The following is a 24,206-nucleotide window of genomic DNA, read 5'->3' on the forward strand; positions in this document are numbered from 1 at the left end:
CATCAAGCATTGGACCCTACTTAAACTCAAATGGATTTAAAAGTTAACTCACAATCTTTACTGGAGATTCAATTCTCAAGGGGCAGATTTTATGTCTTTTTGGGAACAGTCCAGTTATAGCACATTTCCCAAAATCATTATTAAGTATCAAATCAATAGATTGTTATGTTGTACTTCAGGAACTGTTGGTGACTCTTCAGGCTACTGAAATTCATACTTCCAAGCCAATAAATATATTCAGTTGCTTGGGAATGCGAATCAGAAGTGAGCCCGATTCACTGGGTGAAATAGGTCCATTTTTCAGACCGCAATGATGTTTCACGCTGCAAAATGAAAGACAACTGTAGACGACTGAGTGATTCTTAACAAACACGACTGTTGCGTCTTCTCTGCTACTTGCCAAAGGTGCTGGACACAGGCTTGGAGATCTATCCCTACGAGGCAACATGTGACGAAAACGAGGATCCTTCTTCCGTGACTGTAGGGCTCACAGTCCGACTGCTTGACAGCGTGATCTTTTTCGAAGAGCCTCTGATTGCAAGATGGGATGCCAAAGGTTTGATACGTCCATAAGCGAATGATGCAACCAGTTGCTCAATTCCAGCCTTTATCTACCTGGTGACGCCAATGGAGGGGTAGAGCGTTTGCAGGGGGAGAACTGGCGGATTGGGATTGCTTAACCCTTTCTCGCTCCGTCAGTTCTCCTCTGCCACTCTTTCTCCATACAATTATTTTTTACCTCCAGCTGCTGCCTTGCAGGTTACAAATAGGCCTGTGTGTGTGTGTGTGTGTGTGTGTGTGTGTGTGTAGAAATCAGCATGAGTTGCACACCTCCAAGAAAAGGGTTAAGCACCTCCTGCCCACCTCCCCACCAGAACTCCAAATGATACCCAGAGGCATTCCTGGTAAAGTGAAGATGATAGACAGCTAGAACCTCTGTCTACACTTTGCAGTGCGTTTGAATGCCTTGCTAAAAGGATAGAAACAAATACAGTGGTACCTCGGGTTACAGACGCTTCAGGTTACAGACTCCGCTAACCCGGAAGTAGTACCTCGGGTTAAGAACTTTGCTTCAGGATGAGAACAGAAATCGGGCTCTGGCGGCGCGGCGGCAGCAGGAGGCCCCATTAGCTAAAGTGGTGCTTCAGGTTAAGAACAGTTTCAGGTTAAGAACGGACCTCCGGAACGAATTAAGTTCTTAACCCGAGGTACCACTGTATACCGTTTCAGAATAAGCAAACAGCGGAGCGGAAACAGCATCGCATGTGCCACAGGCAGGCGTCAGACGTGCAACATTGGGGAACATTTGTCCTGAACATCTTGGGGGGAAGGGAAGGATGGCAGAGAACGTGCTTTGCTAATTTCTGTCCCGGGGGATCTCCAACTAAAACGGGGGTGTGGAACAAATTCTGGCCAGTGGGCTGGATTCTGACCACCCCATCCCCTGCAGGTCATTTTAAAGGTTGCCCACCCATCAGTTGCCGAGATTAGAACGATGTCAGATGACCCAGAGTAATGTTTTGCCTTCTGAATAATATCCTCTGCATCACCAGTTTGAATTCAGACCAGCAGTGCAAAGTCGTATTTGTGCTTTTGGCCTTCCTGTAAGCTTTGATCCAAGCAGGGCTTGCTAATCAGCATTGACAGCAAGCCCCACTTGCAAAAGGAGCAATTGAGAATGCACAGTTCTTGGTCGATCCTTTGCAGCCATAACTCTATCTGCCCCACACCTGCTGTCACATGTAGGGCAGATGGGCTGGGGAGTGGGGGATTGGCCTCGTGGGCCAAGCTGGGACCTATGCCCCGTCCAGTTTTGCCTCCAGGTTGGCATTTGCCCACTGCTAAGCTGAAAGGACCTGGTTAATAATAATAATAATAATAATAATAATAATAATAATAATAATTTATTATTTATACCCTGCCCATCTGGCTGGGTTTCCCCAGCCACTCTGGGTGGCTTCCAACAGAACACTAAAATACAGGTTTCAGGTGAGACCTCTCTGAGACCCCCGGAGATCTGCTGCCGGTCTGAGCCGGCATTACTGGGCTAGATGGATGAGACACCTGATGCGGTATCAGGCAGCTTTCTACATGCTCTCTGTGACTCCATGCCTTTTGGGGTATCATAATAATAATAATAATTTATTATTTGTACCCTACCCATCTGGCTGGGTTTCCCCAGCCACTCTGGGTGGCTTCCACAGAGACCAAAAATACACTAAAATGTCACACATTAAAAACTTCCCTGAACAGGGCTGCCTTAAGATGTCTTCTGAATGTCAGGTAGTTGTTTATCGCTTTGACATCTGATGGAAGGGCGTTCCACAGGGCAGGCACCACTTCCGAGAAGGCCTTCTGCCTGGTTCCCTGTAGCTTTGCTTCTCGCAGTGATGGAACCGCCAGAAGGCCCTCGGCGCTGGACCTCAGCATCCGGGCAGAACGATGGGGGTGGAGACGCTCCTTCAGGTATACTGGGCCGAGGCCGTTTAGGGCTTTAAAGGTCAGCACCAACACTTTGAATTGTGCCTGGAAACGTACTGGGAGCCAATGTAGGTCTTTCAGGACCGGTGTTATGTGGTCTTGGCGGCCAATCCCAGTCACCAGTCTAGCTGCCACATTCTGGATTAGTTGTAGTTTCCAGGTCACCTTCAAAGGTAGCCCCACGTAGAGCGCATTGCAGCAGTCCAAGCGGGAGATAACCAGAGCATGCACCACTCTTCCCCAAACAAAACCCTCTTCCTTTGTTCCTTTGAAAGCAAAATATTGGAGAACGGACGACATCGGGGATGTGGTGTACAACATGCAAGAGAAAGAGATCGCTTTCAAAATGAACGGCTTCTTCACCGTAACGCTGATGCAGGATGCTCACCTCAACATGCCCTACCAGTCTTGGGAACTCCGGCCCAATGGGACCGACGAAGCCTTCCTCACCATCCTCACCACCTTCGCTGAGGTGCAGATTCAAATCAAGGTATGCAGCTACATCCTGTAGCCCAATTCCGTCTGTATGTTAACTAGGAGGGAAGTCCTGCACAATGCAATGGGACTTAGGGCCGTAGGGTTTGCAGGATATTTCAGGGGTCTTTTTAGAGCTTTTTAAAAATAAAAACTTTCCTTCTTTTCTTTTTTTTTTAAGAAAAAGAATTCCTCTAGCCCTTTTACTTGTGGCCATGCAAGGAAAAATAGGTGTAGGGACAATTCTACCCAACTTCTTACCCATTGAGTGGTTAATGTGCATAACAGCTGGCCATTGTGCACATTCACCAGGCCTCATGTAGAACATGCCCATAATCTGTCAGTAAGGTTGTGAACTGTCCTGAGATCTATGGACGAAGGGTGTCAAACAAATTCAACAAATGAATAAAATAAAATAAAGGGGGAATTGTGCACATTTCCCAGCCAATATGCACAATCTCCAATAGGTGTGTGATCAGGGGAGGGATTGCAAGAGTTTAGCTTCCCAGTGGCCTGTGGTTCCCTGGCAGATAGATGCCAACATGTGCATCCTATCTGCCCTGCATACTGATTGGTAAAAGGTAAAGGGACCCCTGACCATTAGGTCCAGTAGCGGACAAATCTGGGGCATGCAAATGCCATTTACCTTCCTGCTGGAGTGGTATCTATTTATCTACTTGCATTGGCATGCTTTCAAACTGCTAGGTTGGCAGGAGCAGGGACCGAGCAACGGGAGCTCACCCCGTTGCGGGGATTCGAACTGCTGACCTTCTGATCGGCAAGCCCACAGCGGTTTAACCCACAGTGCCACCCGCGTAGTGGTTCTTAAATTTATTATTTACATCTGCAATGTAAAGTTAGGTACAGGGTGGCCACCGGTATCTTTTTACGGTTAGGGGTCCTGAATTGGCTTGCACTGCACTTTTCAGCTGCTTTTGCCGCTGTGCCACAACAATCTGCTCCATTTGACTTGCTGTCGTGGGCTTGTTCACATCCATGCCCACATCAGAGACTCTGGGAGAGAAGGATGTGGCACACCGGCTCCTCTCTGAGAATAGCCAGGAATGTGGAATCGGTGGCTTTCAAGATGTTGCCTGTCTGCAACTCCTATCATCTGTGACCTGTGGCCAGGCTGATGGGAGTTGGAGTCTAAGAGCACTGGGCATGCCGCAGATTTGCCGGCTGGCAGTGCGATATTCTCCTATACTCCAGAAGTAACCCTTCTCTGCTGTAAGGTGGAAAGTGCCCTTCCATCTTCTGTTTGGGAGGGTAGAGGAAGAAGTGTGCATTGGCTGCCAGATGTTTACGGCATAATGGCAGCAAACTGATGATAACCCTTGCTTTGCTCCCGGAGGCAGCTCAATCAGTGTATGTTAGCTGGAATCACCACCATGGAAGACACCACTCTTCTTTCTGATCTGAGAGGGGTGTGGATGAGCCCCCTAGCTCTCACCATTGCTCTGAAGAGGGCTGGAATGAACATCTTCCCGGAGGAATACTCTCCTAAGTACGTCTCCATCAACAGAAAGGTAAGAGACCAGGCCTAACTGTCTACATCCATTCATATTTTACTTTTGGTTGCAATGCCTCATTTTTCAGAAGAGTCCAGGGCAGCGTACAAAAAGCGTGAATGGAAACAAAAGGCTGAGCTACCAAATAGATGACCAGGGAGGTCAAAACGAAACTTGAGTGGAGAAGGCACTTTAGCCTAAAGTATCGCTGTGGGTTAAACCACAGAGCCTAGGGCTTGCCGATCAGAAGGTCAGTGGTTTGAATCCCTGCGACGGGGTGACCTCCCGTTGCTCTGTTCCAGCTCCTGCCAACCTAGCAGTTCGAAAGCACGTCAATGTACAAGTCGATAAATAGGTACCACTCTGGCGGGAAGGTAAAGGGCGTTTCTGTGTGCTGCTCTGATTCACCAGAAGCAGCTTAGTCATGCTGGCCATATGACCCGGAAGCTGTACGCCAGCTCCCTCGGCCAATAAAACGAGATGATCGCCGCAACCCAAGAGTCGGCCACGACTGGACCTAATGGTCAGAGGTCCCTTTGCCTTTACCTTTTATCATTGGAAATTATGCAAACTCTCAACTACAGATGGAGAATTGCACCCATTCAGCATTTTTAAGCAATCTGAGCTGATTCGTGTTCAGAATGGATTTTGCAATGGATTTTACAAAAAATGAACCAAATGCATTTTGAAGGGTGTATTTTAGGATAAAATACATTGAGAAATGTGTGCATTGACCCCCCCCCAATATTTAAATATATTCTGTGGTAGAATACAGAACTTGCCGTATTTTTCGCTCTATAAGACGCACCAGACCATAAGACGTACCTAGTTTTTGGAGGAGGAAAACAAGAAAAAAAATATTCTGAATCCCAGAAGCCAGAACAGCAAGAGGGATCTCTGCACAGCGAAAGTAGCGATCCCTCTTGGTTTTCTGGCTTCTGGGATAGCTGCGCAGCCTGCATTCGCTCCATAAGACACACACACATTTCCCCTTACTGCTTAGGAGGGAAAAAGTGAGTCTTATAGAGCAAAAAATACGATAGATATGAATTTCTGTAGCCCCATCAGCCTGAGCCAGCATGGCTCCATTATCCAAGGGTGGTGAGAATTGTTGCCCAGCCAAACCTGGAAGGCCAGAGCTTCCTGCAGCTCTGCCCCATCCTCCTTGCCTTTATATGTTGTTGGCATCTGTCTGTCTCAAGGGACAATGGAGTGTACCTCCACGGGAGAAGTCAAACTGAAGTGACCTCTCCAGGGGTGCAAGGCTAGGCAGTGTGTATGGAGGTCCTGGGTGCCCAGATGAGAAGACCCCCATCTCAGCCTTGCTGATGTGACCCAAAGGAAAGCAGAGCAAGATATTTAGTAGCAGCCTGGCTGCAGGAATTGTTGGAAGGTGGTGTACCATCCAACTGTCTTAGGGACTCCACTCAGGATTTGTATAGGGTTTTCTCCCAAGCCTTTTCTTCTCCCAAAGATATCCCAAAAGGCAGTGGAGGTTTAGGGTCAGAGTTTTCCTTCTCCTAGATGGGCTACCTTCCCAGGTTGATGAGCCCCATCTGCCCTTGACTTCCTTCTACAGCATGTACAGAAACCGCCTTCTTGACCACTGGACCCACTATTGGTCTTGTCTGCTCAATCCACTGGAGCCTGTCTTTACATGTTATAATAATAATTTATTATTTATACCCCGCCCATCTGGCTGGGCTTTCCCAGCCACTCTGGGCGGCTTCCAACAAAATATTAAAATACAGTAATGCATCAAACGTTAAAAGCTTCCCTAAACAGGGCTGCCTTCAGATGTCTTCTAAAAGACTGGTAGTTGTTGTTCTCTTTGACATCTGGTGCGAGTGTGTTCCACAGGGCGGGTGCCACTGCCAAGAAGGCCCTCTGCCTGGTTCCGTTATAACAAGTAAACATAGGGTGGTGGTTTGTGTTTGCATGCCGCATGTTGACAGAGATGGGCAACATTTATTTTATTGATCTGGGGGCATCGAGAACACAAGATCCCACCTTCCATTAAAGAGAGACGATGTTGAATGCTTTCAGGTGGAGAGGTGTTTCAGTCTTCTGTTTCTATCTTCTTGTTTTTAGACACTTTTAGCAGAAATCACCAGTTACCAGCAAATGGCACTCATCGCATCTTCCTTTGCCTTCAGCTGGAGCAAGTGGAACTTGCTGAGCGGAGAGGAAAATGTGGTCTTCAAGGTACGTATGGGGCTGTGCTACTTTGGTTTCGTTTTCAAGCTCCTTCCCTGTATTCTACAAACAGGAGCAGGCAGCTTTCATGTGCTTTGCCCTCATCTCCTGTGCAATTAGGTAGCCATTGATGGTGGTCGGGGGGGGGGGCAAGGCAGGCAGGGAAGACCACCTGGTAGAGGCATTTTGCCCTCTCAGAATCTGGACATAGACACCCAGTGCTGATGGTGAGTGTGCTAACCCTGCAGGCACCAGGGATCAGAATGGTGCCTGGCTTCCCCTTTGCACTCTGGGAAACACAGGGTTAAGCAAAGCAAGCTTGGGTCTCCAGCTGCTTTTGGACTACAATTCCCATCATCCATGACTACTGGTCTTGCTTGCTAGGGGGGATGGGAGTCCAAGAACATCTGGAAACCCAAGTCTGGGAAACACTGGTTTAAACCATGGTTATATAGCATTATGTGAGGGATGCGGGTGGCGCTATGGTCTAAACCACAGAGCCTAGGACTTGCCGATCAGAAGGTCGGCAGTTCAAATCCCCGCGATGGGGTGAGCTCCCGTTGCTCTGTCCCTGCTCCTGTCAACCTAGCAGTTTGAAAACACATCAAAGTGCAAGTAGATAAATAGGTACCGCTCCGGCGGGAAGGTAAACGGCATTTCCGTGCACTGCTCTGGTTTGCCAGAAGCGGCTTAGTCATGCTGGCCACATGACCTGGAAGCTGTCTGCAGACAAATGCCGGCTCCCTCGGCCTATAGAGCGAGATGAGCACGCAACCCCAGAGTCGTCCATGACTGGACCTAATGGTCAGGGGTACCTTTACCTTTATATAGCATTACATATCTGCATCAGTGCTGTAATTCACATTAACCAGGCACTTTCAGGTTGGTTACAAGAGCAAACCTGGTTAGCACTAATGAGGAAGATGCCAGGCTATATAAAATGCTTTGCAGGGAAATGATGGTTAAGGGGTTCACACAAGGAGGAAGCTTATCAGTCCATAGAAAGTGTTCAAAACAGACATTGCCTAGAACAGGCATAGGCAAACTCGGCCCTCCAGATGTTTTGGGACTACAGTTCCTATCATCCCTGACCACTGGTCCTGTTAGCTGGGGATGATGGGAGTTTTAGTCCCAAAACATCTGGAGGGCTGAGTTTGCCTATGCCTGGCCTAGAATGTGGGGATTAGGGGACAGCAGTGCAGAAACCTAGCAGAGAGAGTGAGTGTGCAAAGCTTGTTTCAGCCTTCAGCAACTGAAACCAGACTTGTACACACAACCAGCTCAAGGGCTAACCCCTCCAGATGACTGCAGTCCCCCTTATCCCCAGCCGTTGGCCATGCTGGCTGGGGTCAATGGGAGCTGGAGTCCCACAGGTTAAAGGTAAAGGGACCCCTGACCATTAGGTCCAGTCGGGGCTGACTCTGGGGTTGCGGCGTTCATCTCGCTTTATTGGCCGAGGGAGCCAGCGTACAGCTTCTGGGTCATGTGGCCAGCATGACTAAGCCGCTTCTGGTGAACCAGAGCAGCGCACAGAAACACCGTTTACCTTCCCATCGGAGCGGTACCTATTTATCTACTTGCACTTTGATGTGCTTTCGAGCTGCTAGGTTGGCAGGAGCAGGGACCGAGCAACGGGAGCTCACCCTGTCACGGGGATTCGAACCGCCGACCTTCTGATCGGCAAGTCCTAGGCTCTGTCCCACAGGTTAGCCCTTCTGAAAAAGGAAGATTTTGGTGCTACCCTCCAGCCCCCCATTTTTCTAAACAAGCAAACATTACTACTTCCAAGCCCATCAGGTTATTGGCTATAACAACTCCTGGCTGTCCTGTTGGTAGATCTGTGAACACCTTTCAAAAGAGCCAGTATGGGATAAAGACTGGGCCCTCCTGATGTTTAACGGGCAGAGAGCTCAGAGGCTCCAGCTCACCGAGGACAGCGACAACTTCTCAAAGAACATAGCAGAGGACACGGAATTCCACTCCACCCTTTACCACCTGATCAAAGACTTTGGCAGCGAAGAAGCAATGGAGAGAATTAGGCAGGCCCACCATCTATTCATTGACGTCGTGTACCAGCTGTTGCTTTCTACCAAGCTACTAACGTACTCTTGAGAAGCCACGCACCGCTTAAGAACTTTATTGAGTCGAAGACACTCCTGTCAATAAAATAAGAGGTTGACGTTTGCGATAGGTTCAACATTTCAGATGCATTTTTTCCTCCAGAAAAAAAATAAATACCATACTTTGTAAGCTGTTTGTGGACAAACTATATTCACTCCCAAGTGTTTCCTAAAACATGTTTCCTAAGATCTTGCAGCTTCAGTACGATTGGGGGGAGGGAGGGAAGAGAGATTTTTAAAAATTCAGAAGCATCAAACTGTGTTTCGTTTTGAACTGAATTATCAGGAAATATCTTGCAAGGGCGGGGCCTCCAGAAACATCGAAATGCTGTACCTGTAAGCTGCATGGGGACTTTGGATGATGTTGAAAGTTGAGAGAGCTTGAAATATTATCTACCCCTTTGCACCTGCCCACTGAAAACCACATGGCAGGACTGCTCCCCATCTTGATGTCCGAAAGGTACCTCATCTTGAACTCCCACCAGTGAATTATACGGGAGGTGGAGCTTGGTGCTGGAGGCGAGTATATGGCCACAGCAGCTGCTGCACGGATGTCCAAGCATCGCCTGTCCCGATGGGGGCGCCTTCTGCTGGCCTCTGGAAGGAGAAGCCCAGGAGGAAGGTGGAAAGAACAGCAAGGAGCACCACCGCAAAGATGGAGACGAAGAGAGTCTTGCTGGTCCTGCAGATGGAAGTCTGGAGAGAGGAAGCCCAAGAGAAGAATCTGCTATACCTGTAGGGAAGAAAAAGATGTTGGCTATTTGCAGACTAGTTGCGCTGCAGAAGGCGTGCTGGGGAGACCACACATTACAAGGAGCACAAAATAACTGTAAGGTAAAAGGAGACCCCTGACCATTAGGTCCAGTCGTGACCGACTCTGGGGTTGCGGCGCTCATCTCGCTTTACTGGCTGAGGGAGCTGGCATATAGCTTCTGGGTCATGTGGCCAACATGACTAAGCCGCTTCTGGCGAACCAGAGCAGCGCACGGAAACGCCGTTTACCTTCCCGCCGGAGCAGTACCTATTTATCTACTTGCACTTTGACGTGCTTTCGAACTGCTAGGTTGGCAGGAGCAGGGACCGAGCAACGGGAGCTCACCCCGTCGCAGGGATTCGAACCGCCAACCTTCTGATCGGCAAGTCCTAGGCTCTGTGGTTTAACCCACAGCGCCACCCGCGTCCCTAAAATAACTGTAGCTAGGTTTTAATAACAAAAACTCCTTTTACATTAATTGTAATATATCAATAAGCATGACCCATCCACCAACCCGACCACCAGGGAACAGAGAGAGCTAGGTGCTGCTCTTTATATACTATACCCAACAGCTTAATTAACATAACTTAACAGCACCTGCTATACTGCTTCACAGCTGTAAAACTAGGTCACGTTATTTGCTCTGGCCCTTAAAGAAATACACATCTTGTGGAACAATAATGAACCTTCAAATTTAAAGAGACCATTCAACAAAAGCATGTGGGGAGGAGACTTTTGGTGCTTTATGCTAGGACTCAGTTGGCAACAGCATAGGCAATCCAGACTTGCAGCAACTTGTTGTGTTCCAACATGTGCTAAAGTAAATCTGAAGATCTTCACTGGATTCATGGAGCAAGGACCTGCTGAAATGTGCTCCAATTTCCCTTTTTGGAATTTTGGTTTTAGGATGGTTGAGCCGCCATCAGAAATGGGTTGTGCCACAAGGAGGACCAAAATGGGTAGGTAGGCAAAGAACAGAGGACAAAAGTGTTGGGATACTGCCAGGGAGATATAGTCCATCATGGCCCCAAGCCGGCTGCCAGCTTGGCTGCCATCGATCCTTGTAGTCACGCAGCTTCTAGTGACACGAGTTTCCTGGAAATACCTTGCCACATTCCAGGGCTCGTGCACACTCTTTATCAGCAGATAATGCACACAGCAGAAGATGCACAGCAGGAGAGCATATTTAGACTTTATTCAGCGTTGATCAGAACAAGGAAAAACATGACTGTTCTGCGTCAGAGTCTCCGACAGACTGAGAACGAAAGCAACAGCAAACGTAAACATCCTGTGAACAGGAAATACGCAGGCTGTGACACAAACATCCTGCTCCCTTTTAAGGTGGAACGGAAATATCCTAACAAAAAGAAGGGGGGGGGGTCAGGATCTGTGTCTTAACATTACAGCCCCACAATTTAACAATGTAACATTGTTAACCTCTCCAAGGATCTGTGTGGGCAATGGGAAATCTCTTCCATGTCGATGGACATCAGAAACAAACGCCGGCCACACCATGCGTATGTTCACCTTTCAATGTGAGCTGAATTCCTCCCTCTCCCTGTTCAGGAGCTGCTTTTATTTGCTGCCACCGACTCAGTCACTTGAAAACCCCCAAATTCCAAGCATGCCCTTTCCCTCTGCCACTTACAGTGAGTGCAGCCCCCATTTCGATGAGCTGCTTTCCTTTTCGCTCAGCTTCCAAGCTTTGCTTCCTCGCGTCTCTGAAGCCGGCGGTTCCAAGGGAGTGTTTCTGTAAGGGAGAATTTCATGCAAGTCTGCCGTCGGCTGGCGAGATTATGCATTGCTTTGACAAAAGGATTAGCCCCTCAAATGCTCCTCCCCTTTTCATTGCAACTGTATGAGGGGGAACTATACGGCCTAGGACCCTCGTATCTACGGGACCGCCTCTCCTGGTATGTCCCACAGAGGACCTTATGGTCCTCAAACAAAAACACCTTGGAGGTCCCGGGCCACAGGGAGCTTAGGCTGGCCTCAACCAGAGCCAGGGCTTTTTTGGCTGTGGCTCCAATCTGGTGGAATGCTCTGTCACAAGAGACTAGGGCCCTGCGGGACTTGACATCTTTCTGTAGGGCCTGCAAGACAGAGCTGTTCCACCAGGCCTTTGGTCAGGGTGCAGCCTGACCCCTGTCTTTGGTCATTCTTCACAGAACTCTAGCCCAATGGTTGCCATCAGTTCGATTTGAACTGATTTTATAATGAATTGATTTTAGAATGCTGTATTATTTTACTGTTGTTAGCCACTCTGAGCCCGGCTTTGGCTGGGGAGGGCAGGATATAAATAATATTTATTATTATTATTATTATTATTATTATTATTATTATTATTATTATTAACTACCTTATGTGCTTCGGGTTGCTACACAAGACTCCCGGAGGGCATAAGAGGGATTTGCCAAATGCAAAGTTTCTAGTCCTCTGCAACATTTCCTTCCCAACGCTTTCCCTCCAGAATATTATCATCCTTACAGTTTTAATCTATTTCCCCAGCCAAACTGGCCCCCAAGGCAGCTCACGATATTAAACACAACCCAGTCCAACAGCATGCAGTTAAGCTTTAATTGAAATTGTACAGCCAACTACAAATACCAACAAGAGAAAACCTACAGACAGCTTTGATATCATGGTCCGGATCAGGGGTTGCCACCTTGGTGACCTCCAAATACTGTTGGACTAGAGTTCCCACCGTTTGCGACCACTGACTTAAGAGTTAAGAACCACTCCACTCAATAGGGTCAATTGCCGCATCCTGTTCTCACAGAGGCCTCTGGGAAGCCTGCAAGCAAGACTCAAGCCCAACAGCATTTTCCAACTTTGGAATTGGAGCCCAGAGAGTACTATGTTGGCTACCCCTGGTCTAGACAGTATCCTAAACCACAAAAGCTTTGAATAATAATAAAAACCAATAACTTTCATTATTTATACCCCGCCCATCTGGCTGGGTTTCCCCAGCCACTCTGGGCGACTCCCAACAGAGGACTAAAAACAGAATAAAACTTCAAACATTAAAAACTTGTTTTGTTTTTAAAGTGATAATAAAGCAGGCTTTCTCAAAGGACTAAAATATGCTGGCTTGGAAGGGAGCAAGACAAAAAAGGGGCCACTATAGAGAGGGACCTGGATCTCATGTGTAACTTTTGGAAAGAGGCTTATGGGGAGAAGGTAATCCTTAAAAATATTTCCATTGGATGTTCTCTTGATATAAGGAACTCACAGAAACTTTCATCTCTCTCACACAAATGTGTTTAACTAACTATAGCTTAAACCAAGGTTATCCAACTCTGAATGGACCAATCTGTCCATTTTCGTTTCTCTTTCTTAAGTTTCAGAACTCCACATCAGTTTGCAACAAATTTTTTTTAAAAGTCCTCACGAAAACTCATCGGTGAATTTCTTCTAATAGACACAACTTCGCATTTGATTTCGCTTATTAGACGCTGCAAACCAATTCCCCCTAATGCAGTGCATTTTGTATGTTATCTTCACTAACATAAGCATTTCTACACATGCTTTTCCCATATAGATTTTTGTGCCCATTACACAGCCGGGAAACTGCATTGCACAATTTGGAGAAGTCCAAATTTCGAATTAGGAAGGTTTGCCTTTAAATGTGAACTGAATCAAATTTCTCCTCCCCCAGACTTAGCAGTCACCCCCAGATGTTCTGGACTACAACTCCCAGATTCACAGGTGCTTTCCAGGTAGGGAGTTAGAAGGAAAACAATTTACCACCATTCATCAGAAAGCAATACCTTTTGGGGGGGGGGGGAACATATGAGGTGCAACTTTGACATTGGCTTCTGGGGCCAGAATGTGCAAGAACCATAGAGACTTACTTGGGCTCAGTGTGATCTTCCTCCGACTCAGCCCAGGAAGGCGAGCTTACGTACCTCTGCAACAAAGGGCGCTTCTCGCCTTGCTTTGCTCCCATTAAGCCCCTATTGGAAGAAGAGATTAGACCTAATTGCTTTGCCCTTGCAGAGCAGACGCTGCCGGATTTACGTATAAGCTAAACAAGCTATAGGTTAGGGCCCCACTCTCTTGGGAGGCCCCCAAAAAATTTAAAGGAAAAACAAACCTGGTTGTAGATTTCAAAAATATAAGATAAAAAAACAAATAAAATAAAACCCACATACAGCAACCGTGTTTTGTTTTGTGTTGCGTAGGCTCTGAAGATGTAAGTAATGGGCCCCGCCTGCTAGCCTGCTCCCTAAAATGTCACTGGTTTGCTCATTTCTATATACAGTGGTACCTTGGTTCTCAAACTTAATCCGTTCCGGAAGTCCGTTCCAAAACCAAGGTGGGCTTTCCCATAGAAAGCAATGCAAAACGGATTAATCCGTTCCAGACTTTTAAAAACAACCTACAAAACAGCAATTTAACATGAATTTTATTAACTAACGAGACCATTGATTCATAAAATGAAAACAATAATCATATAAAAAAATCATTTAAAGTTACAGCTTAATAATTATTTCACCATTGATATACCTCTTCTTTATTGTATCTCACTATTAATATACTTCTTGACTATATTTCAGTTCAACAATTACTTCGATAAAATACATATTTTGTTATGTGCAAATGGCTGTACATACCTATTAGGTCCATAAATGACCATATAGCATATATTCAGCACAAAAAACAGGGACAATTTGTTGTTGACAAAGGACAGCTGGACATATAAAGGGCCCCATTGCCTTCAGTAGCTTAGGGCCTCATCAAACCTAAATCCGGCCCTGGGAGCAGATCATTGCCATATATGCAGAATACCTTCGGCGTAAGAAAGTCCAGAAACCTCCCCAATGCAGAACATTATGGATTTATCACACGAAAGCTAAACTATGTGTTGTGGGGCAGTTAGTCACAGGTAAGGTTGGAAGAAGAGAAGAAGAGGAGTTTTGGATTTGATACCCCGCCTTTCACTCCCTTTAAGGAGTCTCAAAGCGGCTAACATTCTCCTTTCCCTTCCTCCCCCACAACAAACACTCTGTGAGGTGAGTGGGGCTGGGAGACTTCAGAGAAGTGTGACTGGCCCAAGGTCACCCAGCAGCTGCATGTGGAGGAGCAGAGACGCGAACCCGGTTCCCCAGATTACGAGTCCACCGCTCTTAACCACTACACCACACTGGTTGGACAAATCAATCAAGCTTCTCTCTTTTCTATCAAGTTCTCCATCTTTCTGCAGCAATTTGTGATATTATTTTTAAAAAATCGACAAAAATTCACAAGCATTTTAGCATTATTTTCTCCTCCAACACACAATTTTGTATCCGGTTTTGACTAATATGCACCAGCCATTTCCTCCCAACACAAGGCATTTCGATATGTTATTTTTTACAAATGTATGGGTTGTACGCACATTTCCCTCAAACTGTTCTTCCAAAGAAGTTCTCCTGGCGCCGTTATTATATATCTTTAGATGCCAGGCAAAAACATGCCACTTTAAATAATCTATGGCCTGCAGAAATGTAGCTATTACGACAACTATTTTATGATTAGGCTGCCTGTCAGTATACTTTTTACTATGCTTTTATCACTGATGTTCTGTAATGTGCTTTTAATGCTGCACACTGCCCTAGGATGTTTTGATAAAAGGCAGTATGTAAATTGAACAAATAATGCTAAATAATAATAATAATAATAATAATAATAATAATAATAATAAGTTTTCTTAGCACAGAAGAGAGAGGAGCAAATTGTTCTTCTTCCTGATATTCCAAATCATTGTATTAGAACCTGCTCAAAAGGCCAGTATGAAGACATCTCAATAGGTGGTGTCCAAGTTAAGATACAGTTCACTAGGCTAGCGTCCCAGAAGCATGTTTCACAATATAGCTCCTGCCTGTACTGGGAACTGAAGTACTGTATTTTCTGGCGTATAAGACTACTTTTTAACCCAGGAAAATCTTCTCAAAAGTCGGGGGTCGTCTTATACGCCGGCTATGGCAGCAGCTCCTGCAGCAACTCCCCACCAAAGGACAAAATGACAGCAAATTTAATCAGAGGACATCAAGCTCTCTAAATGAAGCAGAAATATGCTTGAAAATTGGCCCCAGAAGCCCCCCCAATCACCAGCAACAGAACGACCCTAACCGCTCCTGGTAGTAGACCACTAGCAAATTCCACGAGAGCGGCTCAACAAAAGAAGTAAAAATTCCCCCCAAAATGCTTCAGCAGGTCCGACAAAAACAATAACCGAGCAAAGTTCAGCGACGTCCTAGTGACTGAGGAAGCGAGCCAAAGAGGAAGCCATCTGGCTCGCTCCTCCATTTAAACGGACCCGGCCAGGCCAGGCCCGCCCCCTGGGACACTGGGAAGTGGAGTAGATTTCCAAGCCGGACTGGAGACTGGTTTTTTAAAAAAATTATTTGGTGTGTGTTGGAAGAGGGGTAGTCTTATACGGCGAGTATATCCCAAACTCTGTATTTTAACTGGAAAAGTTGGGGGTCGTCTTATACACCCAGTCGTCTTATATGCCGGAAAATACGGTACTTGAATTCCAAACATTTTAAAGGTCTTAGTGAACACACACAGTGCATAGCCATCTCTTTCAACCACACAAACTCCTTTCTTACCAACTAGGGCGCCTGTTGAATTTGTCACTTTTGTCACTTCCATCTGTTTCATTTAACTGGGCCTTTGGAGAAAAAAAGGAGAGGAGAGTTCAGCGTGTATTTATCCGATACATCAATGGCAATAAACTATCGGTACTGGAAAATGCCTACATACCAGCGGCAAAACAGCATTTCCAGTATTCCTAGGCAAGGTTGCAATGCTAACTCGGCGTAGGGATGAAGGCTACATAAAACAAGAGACACTGCTTGTTGGGTTCTGCCTTGGAGAGCTTACACGCCCTGTGGTTTTCTATGCAAAAGTATCGCTCACATGAACCAAGTACAACTTAGCAATATATAAGAATAGATGCCGTTGTTGATATTCTTATCTCAAGATGTCCTTCTGCAACTCTTCAGCTGGTCTCACAAATGTGTACAAGTTAGTACAGACTGGTCCAATGCACGGACCTCCGAGTCCTTTTTGTGCGGCCCTCGGCAACATTTGACAGCTCCCCCCCCCCTCGCCACAGCCCTCCCACTGGCTTCCCAAAGCTGGTTAAGCAAGGTGCTGGGCTTTGGAAAGGAGGTAATTGACAGGGTCCTAGAGCAGGCATAGGCAAACTCGGCCCTCCAGATGTTTTGGGACTACAACTCCCATGATCCCTAGCTAACAGGACCAGTGGTCAGGGATGGTGGGAATTGTAGTCCCAAAACATCCAGAGGGCTGAGTTTGCCTATGTTTGTCCTAGAGTAATCCCGCCTCCTTCCCCAAACCTAGTTAATGCTTTCCAAGCTTTGAGGAGGAGGCGGGAGGGTGTTAGGATCTCCTTTCCAAAGCCCAGCACCTCACTTAGTTGGCTTTGGGAAGGGCGTGTGTGTGAAATTTTAACCCTGCTCCCCCTTCCCCGCACAACATGGCAGTGTGCGGTCCACAGCTTCCACGCTGAAGCATTATAGCAGACCATTTACTATGAAAAATTGGGGCGCCCTAAGTTAGTAGATGCTTTTAATCTTTTGTTGGAAGCCGCCCAGAGTGACTGGGGAGGCCAGATGGGCGGGGTATAAATAATAAATCATTATTATTATTACTAATACTATTACTTTTCACTGAGCAAATATCTCTCCGTGGAAGTCCACTTGGGCCCCAAGTTGATATGGTGCTACAAGGAATGGATGATTCCATTGATGTTAGTTTCTCATATATATTTTTTCAAATCTTCATTGTGGCTCTTCACGTTTTCCATGTCAGCTTGCACTTTTGTTTTACAGCCTTTGCAAAAACCCACCAACCTTTTAGTGCACAATCCGCCCTCCTCATAGATTTTTCTCCTAAACATACACATTTCTGAGAGCAAGCGCCCCTAACAAAACATTTTTTTGTATGCGTATGGTTGGAGAACGGCATTGCAAAATTTGGAGGTGTGAGCGTGTCAAAGCTTTGCTGCGTTCCAGTTCTCATATTTTTTCAGAAAAATGCAAATCGGGCATTTTCATGCAAACCAAACCGAGCGCCAGCCGCATCTGTAGATGCAAACCAAACCAAATTTCTTCCCTGTCCCTAGATGTTAATCACATGTCAGCTCCCTTTTCTGAAATGAGCAGCGCTTGACCACAGACACATAATTTCACATTCCCTGCCTCTCCCCTACAGAAGCCATTGATGTGGGTTGGAGATAGGGACATGCAGAGTGCCATGGTGTTATGACACAGATAAAATATTACACTAGGTTGCGTTTTGCAGCAACACCAGATGTGCTGCTACTTGGGGCTTACCTTTGAGAGTGCAAAAAACCAAGTGGCAAGGAGTAACAGGTCATGTCAACAAAACTTCAAAAGGAAGAGCAAGGCTTTGCAAACTATTGCCAGTTGAAGAAGCATCCCCTCCACCCAATTCCTTAAAAAGGCTACTCAGCAAGGACACCAAAATGTTGCCCGATTGTAAATTCCATTTCAATTGTCTTTCTGAATCTTTTCAAGATTCTTTGCTGTATTACATTTCAGGTCATTTAGAGGCATAAGCATACCATGAGAAAAACCAAGCCTGAAATTCTGCAGTTCAGGCAGCCAACTGTTTTTTGAGATTTGTAATCGTAGGGATTTTCCAAGTTCCCAAAATTTCATTCAGAGTTTTTTTTTACTTAAGGGCATCTTCCTCCTTGTGAGTTACTTCAACTAGGGAGTTGGGTGGCAGAATATGGAGAAGCAGAACAGAGGGCAAGGCAAAGAGCGAGCAAAGCGCAGCAGCAGGTCATGTTCAGAATCAGCTCCAATTTGAGCATTTATGTCTAATGTCCCTGCTAGGTTTACTTGAAAGTGTTAATGTTGGTTTCTTATTTTCCCAGGCTAAGTTCAGTTCACACTGTTTTTGCATACATTTGTGGAGTAAATAATTTTTTTAAAAATCATGTGAATATCCATGTGCATTTTCATGCCTGTCTCTGACACACCTCTTTTTGTTTCCAACTTTGTTTAACACATGCATATTTGCAAGCAGTTTTCCCTTAACAGAAGGCGTTCTTTGTGCAGTTTTCACTAACGTTACACATTCTGCTATCTGCACTCTTTGGTTGGAGAACAACACAAAATTTTAAAGGAGGAAGTGCTTTTCGAAGGAGGAAGTGCAAATTTGGCGAGTCCGCATCAAAATGTGAGCTAGACGAATTTCTCCCTCATCCCCCCTTGAAAGTGCTTAAAGGTACTCATTAAAATTTCAACACAGGATGCACCGCCAATAAACTTGAAAAACTGTATTTTCAGGGTTGCGGCCACTGTTTGCACAACTCTTGAGTTCCACTTGAACCATCAGCACTAGAAAAACAAACTCCTATCAGTAACTTGCATTTTGCTCCAGACCAGCATGTTGTATTATTCTACAGAAGCTAATCTCATCAGAACGTATAGCCTACAGTTTGTTTCTTCAACGACTGATGCTGAACACATTCTACTCTGTATATATCACCTGCATCAGCTTCACATACAAACCAACTCCAATTATTTTGCTTCGGCCAGTGGTGGTAATGGAGCAAAGTTACCATGCAGAGTATTGATTCTCCCTCCTGCTTGAGGCGTAACCAGACATTGCCCACACTTTCAAAATATCACAGCCCTATGAGCTAGAACGTAACATTTTCTTTATAAAAAGCAAGCGGATTGTCAAAATGCCAAATTCTGCAAAGGATGGCAATTTGGTTGTTTGCGTAGAATAATTAAAAAATGAAACCTAGTTCAAGAGACGTCACACACCCAAATTTGACTTCAGAGCCTTCTTTAAGGAAAACATGTCAGGGTTTGTTTTTTTAAAAAATCACATCATTGGAGTGGAGATCAATAGAGTCCAAGATTGCAGCGGGGCACAGCATAGGAAAGAGCAGGTTACAGTGGTACCTTGGGTTAAGTACTTAATTCGTTCTGGAGGTCCGTTCTTAACCTGAAACTGTTCTTAACCTGAAGACCACTTTAGCTAATGGAGCCTCCTGCTGCCGCTGCGCCGCCAGAGCACGATTTCTGTTCTCATCCTGAAGCAAAGTTCTTAACGTGAAGCACTATTTCTGGGTTAGCGGAGTGCGTAACCTGAAGCGTATGTAACTTGAAGCGTATGTAACCCGAGGTACCACTGAATCAGGGGCAAAGTGTGCAGAGAACTAAAAGCTTAGAACTGCAGCAACGTTTGTACCTTTAAGGAACCAGAGAGCTTTTTAATCGAAGATTCATCTGCAACAGCAATAAGAGTAGGGGGAGAAAATCAATCTATAGCACAGCTATAGGTCTGCAGGGCTACTAGCCATAATAACTATGCTCTGCCTTCACATTTTGTTGGCCTCTGAGAGAACAGAATGCTGGACTAAATGGGCCATTGACCTGACCTGGCAAGCTCTTATGGTCTTTTTAAGCCCACACACAGCAGAGGAGGAGAAGAGGAGTTTGGATTTGATATCCCGCTTTATCACTACCTGACGGAGTCTCAAAGCGGCTAAAAATCTCCTTTCCCTTCCTCCCCCACAACAAACACTCTGTGAGGTGAGTGGGGCTGAGAGACTTCAGAGAAGGTCACCCAGCAGCTGCATGTGGAGGAGCAGGGAAGCGAACGCGGTTCACCAGATTACGAGTCCACTGCTCTTAACCACTACACCATACAGGCTAGGGGTGGTTGGTACCCACTGCAACCAGTAGGCCAGAAGGCTGGGCAGGTGGTGCCAGAGCAAATGCCAGGCATGGCAATTGTGTCTCTGTCTTCCTCCCTGCTGAGTCCTACAAGGGACAACACTGAGACAGATGAGGAGGGAGGTGAAAGGCAGTGGACTGCTTGTCAGTAAGGAGACAGGCAGGCAGATTGAAGGTCCATTCATCCTAATGGGCCAGCCTCCACTAGCTCCACTAGCCTCCCCAGTAAGAGAGTCCAAGACGCTCAGCGTGCATCAGATGCTCAGCAGTCACCTGCATGTTGCGGGGAAGCAAGGGAGCAAATGGTGGCAGCTAATGCAAGGCCAAGTCAGCACCTCGCCCACTGTTACCTCGGTCCCCAAGAGAGCCGAAGGACTTTTCATTCTGGAGCAGCACCTGCTTCAGCTCCTCCAGCTCCACGTGCTCCCTGGCGTACGTACGCTTCAGGTTCTCCACGTGCTGAATCATCACTTCTACAGCTTTACTGGCCCGGCTCTCCTGAGAAACAGAAAGTTAGGGGGGGCACGCGGAGACCAGCCGGAGAATTTCCAGAGCGGTCCTTGCGTGCAAACGCAGAACGAGCCACCGAGGCTGATGGGAAGTGTAGCCCCAAAAACACATCTGGAAGGACGCCGGGCTAATTTGTTCCAGAGCTGAGCTCGCCTAAAGCGTTGAGGGGAAAAGGAAGAGGACAACCTGGCGAGCCGCAGAATGGCTCCGGTAAACACTGGACTGTACAATCTGCTCTGCACACAAAGTGGAAGGCAGTGATTTGCTTCTATTAAGATAGGGAGTTGAGGACTTCTGGCTGCTGCAGAGGACAATGGCGGTGTGCTGAGTGTCATCTGTGACACGGAGCCGGCAGAGAGGCTTGGAGGGCAGCGCTAGAGCTCAGCGCACCCCCAAACCCGCCCCCCACAGGAGTGTGGGAACCCAAAAGTTCCAGCAGAGCGAGAATTCTCGCCCCCCCAAGCACCCCCGGCTTCTATTAAGATAGAGAGTTGATTCTTCAGCCTAAGATGCCATGGGGGGAGTCAAAACTAGTATCCTCTGTCTGTAGCGAAGATTTCCTAAAAAGTATATACTTGCAGATTACAGCTTCTAGTTCAGCCTGCTTTCTGCTGTGCTAGCTTTCTACTTGAGCAGGTGGGTGTGCTTTACATAGGAGAGTATTAAAAATGCAATTCCCCCTTCCAACTGCAGTCTACAGAGGTTCAGTCCATTCTCTTACTTGATCCTGCTGCAACTGCCGACTAGGCTCAAACAGCTCTGTTCCAATTACGATTAATTACAATTACGATAATCTTTATTGTCATTGTCCCATACAGAACAACAAAATTGAAAAATCTACATAAAACATTCAAAACCCAACAAGCCTGCTATCCCAGCTATCCCAACCTGGTTAGCCCCCTAAAAACTCTGATACCCCATTTTTAAATACAATATACTCCGTACACTGCATTTAAAACCAAAATTGCATTTGGGTAGAAACTCTTTCTCAGGCGGCTAGTCCTAGTCTTTATAACCCTGTGACTTCTTCCAGAAGGCAGAAGCTGAAAGAGATAATTTCCGGGGTGCGCACTATCCTGCGCTATCTCTGCAGCTTTCTTATGGCACCTGGAAGCATAGATTTGATCCGAGGTGGGAAGCATGCACCCAATTATTCTCCCCAATTATTCCAAGCTGCATATGCATGGTGTTTTTCACATCAGAGGATGTCTACACCTGAATGAAGTACACAATCTTTTTTACTTTCCCCTCCCCACACCAAGAACTCCTCTTCGTGAAGTTGTCATCTGCACAGGCGTGACACCTGTCTCTAAAGCAGACTCTCTTCTGAAGTGCAAAGCGAATGCAGCTTAACTTTCCTCGTCAGATTGAAGCTGGTTTGAGAAAAAATAAATGCATCCAAGCAGCAGTATTTGTCAAGAAACCACAGGGTTGGTATGGATTGTGGCTAATATGTGAATGCTGCTTCAAAAATTAGCAGTGGGAGCTCGCTAATACTGAGCATGCAGTAATGTAAACATAACCATATACAGATAGGTAGCCGTGTTGGTCTGCCATAGTCAAAATAAAAAAATTCCTTCCAGTAGCACCTTAAAGACCAACTAAGTTAGTTCTTGGTATGAGCTTTCGTGTGCATGCACACTTCTTCAGATACACTGAAACAGAAGTTGCCAGATCCTCCTATATAGTGAGAAGGTGGGGAGGGGTATTACTCAGAAGGGTGGTGGGAATGGGAGATTGGCAGATAGCTGAGATGAGCCTGTTGACGACTCTTAACGACTGTAATAGGTCTTACAGGAAAAGGCAAGGGGTGAGAAGGTGAAAAATGGCTTAGTCATGTATAATGAGATAAGAATCCAATGTCTCTGTTCAGACCAGGTCTCTCCATGGTTTTAAGTTTGGTAATGAGTTGCAATTCAGCAGCTTCTCTTTCCAGTCTATTTCTGAAATTCATTTGTAGTAAAACAGCTACTTTGAGATCTTGTATAGAATGTCCTGGGAGATTGAAGTGTTCTCCTACTGGTTTCTCTGTTTTGTGATTCTTGATGTCAGATTTATGTCCGTTTATTCTTTGGCGTAAGGTTTGGCCTGTTTGTCCAATATAGAGAGCTGAAGGACACTGTTGGCATTTGATGGCATACACAATGTTAGACGATGAGCAATTAAATAGTCATCTCAGCTATCTGCCAATCTCCCATTCCCACCACCCTTCTGAGTAATACCCCTCCCCACCTTCTCACTATATAGAAGGATCTGGCAACTTCTGTTTCAGTGTATCTGAAGAAGTGTGCATGCACACGAAAGCTCATAACCATATAGTAAACATGGTCAGATGGACGATTCCTGAGCAATATTGGTCTTGCCCACGGGATGGGAGTGGATGGTGGGTGAGGGGTTAAGGAGAACCCCCTTGCACAAACAGGAGTCCTTATGCTAGCTTCAGGTTAGTTTAATCTGGCCCTTAGTGCCTTTAATCATTATCAGAGACCAGACCCTGCAAGTGTCCCTATTTTTTAGGGACAGCCCTGGATTTACTGAAGCTGTCCCAGCTTCTGATTTGATTCCAGAATGTCCCGCTTTTCCTTAGAACATTCCAGAACCTATTTTTCTTGGGAAAAAAAAGCACTGGCGACAGCAAATGAGTAAACCGACAGAGGATGGGACCTTTGCTCTCTGCTCAAGTCCACACAAGTTGTATGAAATAGCATAATGCAAAATAAATCTCCAGGGTAAGTTTCAGCCAAGTCGAGGTTCTACTTCAAATCCGTTTGTGGATTTTACTTAGAAATCAGGCATTCAACAAAGCTGTTCAGGATCAATGCATAGCTTTTCCTTCTCATGAGAACCACAGCAGTCTTCCTGGCACGAGAGCCTCTGCTGCGGTGCCCCTCAAGTTCCTCCCCTGCTTCCTTGCCCCAAACGCCGCAACTCCAAAACTGATCTCCCAAATGGACCTCCCACTTCTTCTGTAACAACCGCCCTGCCCTGTCTAACCGTTCCTCCTCAGGTCTTCAAACGTCTGCAGATATAGCAAGATCACACCATCTACCCAATAAAGGAATGGCCCAATTTTAAGCTTGCGCCTTCTAACAACAGGGTTGAGGGACCTGTGCCCCTCCCCAGACATTGCTGGACTCCAGATCCCATCAGCCTCAGCTAGCTTGGCCAATGGAGAGGGATGACAGGAGTGGGAGTCCAGCAAACTCTGGAGGGACCCAAGTTCCCCAACCCAGCTTTTAAAAGAAAGAGGCAACGCTTACATTTTCTGGAATGGACCACTTACTTGATGAATGGCCCCCAGCATTTCTGCCTTGCTGGCAAGCCTGGTGGCGTACTGGTTCAGCAGCTCCAAGCTCTTCTGAAGCTTTTTGACGATCTCCTGTGCCTGGTTATCTTCACTTAGAGAGGACAGGGACTGAACAGG

The 24,206-nt window shown here is 46.3% G+C and overlaps 3 protein-coding genes across 7 annotated transcripts in view; 1 reads left to right on the forward strand and 2 right to left on the reverse strand.

Moving 5' to 3' along the window:
• The window catches only part of DNAI7 (dynein axonemal intermediate chain 7), a 278,992-nt gene extending 270,080 nt beyond the window's left edge, over nucleotides 1–8,912 (forward strand). For all 5 annotated transcript variants that reach the window (XM_081209963.1, XM_081209959.1, XM_081209961.1 and 2 more), the window contains 5 exons: nucleotides 406–556; nucleotides 2,757–2,971; nucleotides 4,314–4,484; nucleotides 6,558–6,671; nucleotides 8,499–8,912. In XM_081209963.1, coding sequence (XP_081066089.1) covers nucleotides 406–556; nucleotides 2,757–2,971; nucleotides 4,314–4,484; nucleotides 6,558–6,671; nucleotides 8,499–8,774 — 927 coding nt within the window. In that variant the 3' untranslated portion in view covers nucleotides 8,775–8,912. The remainder of the gene's footprint in view (nucleotides 1–405; nucleotides 557–2,756; nucleotides 2,972–4,313; nucleotides 4,485–6,557; nucleotides 6,672–8,498) is intronic.
• The window catches only part of GYS2 (glycogen synthase 2), a 178,114-nt gene that overhangs the window by 29,104 nt on the left and 124,804 nt on the right, over nucleotides 1–24,206 (reverse strand). The gene's annotated exons all lie outside the window — the stretch shown is intronic.
• The window catches only part of IRAG2 (inositol 1,4,5-triphosphate receptor associated 2), a gene marked incomplete at its 5' end in the record, with an annotated part of 62,012 nt that continues 46,589 nt past the window's right edge, over nucleotides 8,784–24,206 (reverse strand). The window contains 8 exons of the mRNA XM_081212197.1: nucleotides 8,784–9,515; nucleotides 11,185–11,286; nucleotides 13,391–13,492; nucleotides 16,133–16,194; nucleotides 16,287–16,355; nucleotides 19,785–19,822; nucleotides 20,623–20,770; nucleotides 24,066–24,197. Coding sequence (XP_081068323.1) covers nucleotides 9,272–9,515; nucleotides 11,185–11,286; nucleotides 13,391–13,492; nucleotides 16,133–16,194; nucleotides 16,287–16,355; nucleotides 19,785–19,822; nucleotides 20,623–20,770; nucleotides 24,066–24,197 — 897 coding nt within the window. The 3' untranslated portion in view covers nucleotides 8,784–9,271. The remainder of the gene's footprint in view (nucleotides 9,516–11,184; nucleotides 11,287–13,390; nucleotides 13,493–16,132; nucleotides 16,195–16,286; nucleotides 16,356–19,784; nucleotides 19,823–20,622; nucleotides 20,771–24,065; nucleotides 24,198–24,206) is intronic.

Source organism: Podarcis bocagei, assembly GCF_964188305.1.
Source record: "Podarcis bocagei genome assembly, chromosome: 10".
NCBI classification, from domain to species: Eukaryota; Metazoa; Chordata; class Lepidosauria; order Squamata; family Lacertidae; genus Podarcis; species Podarcis bocagei.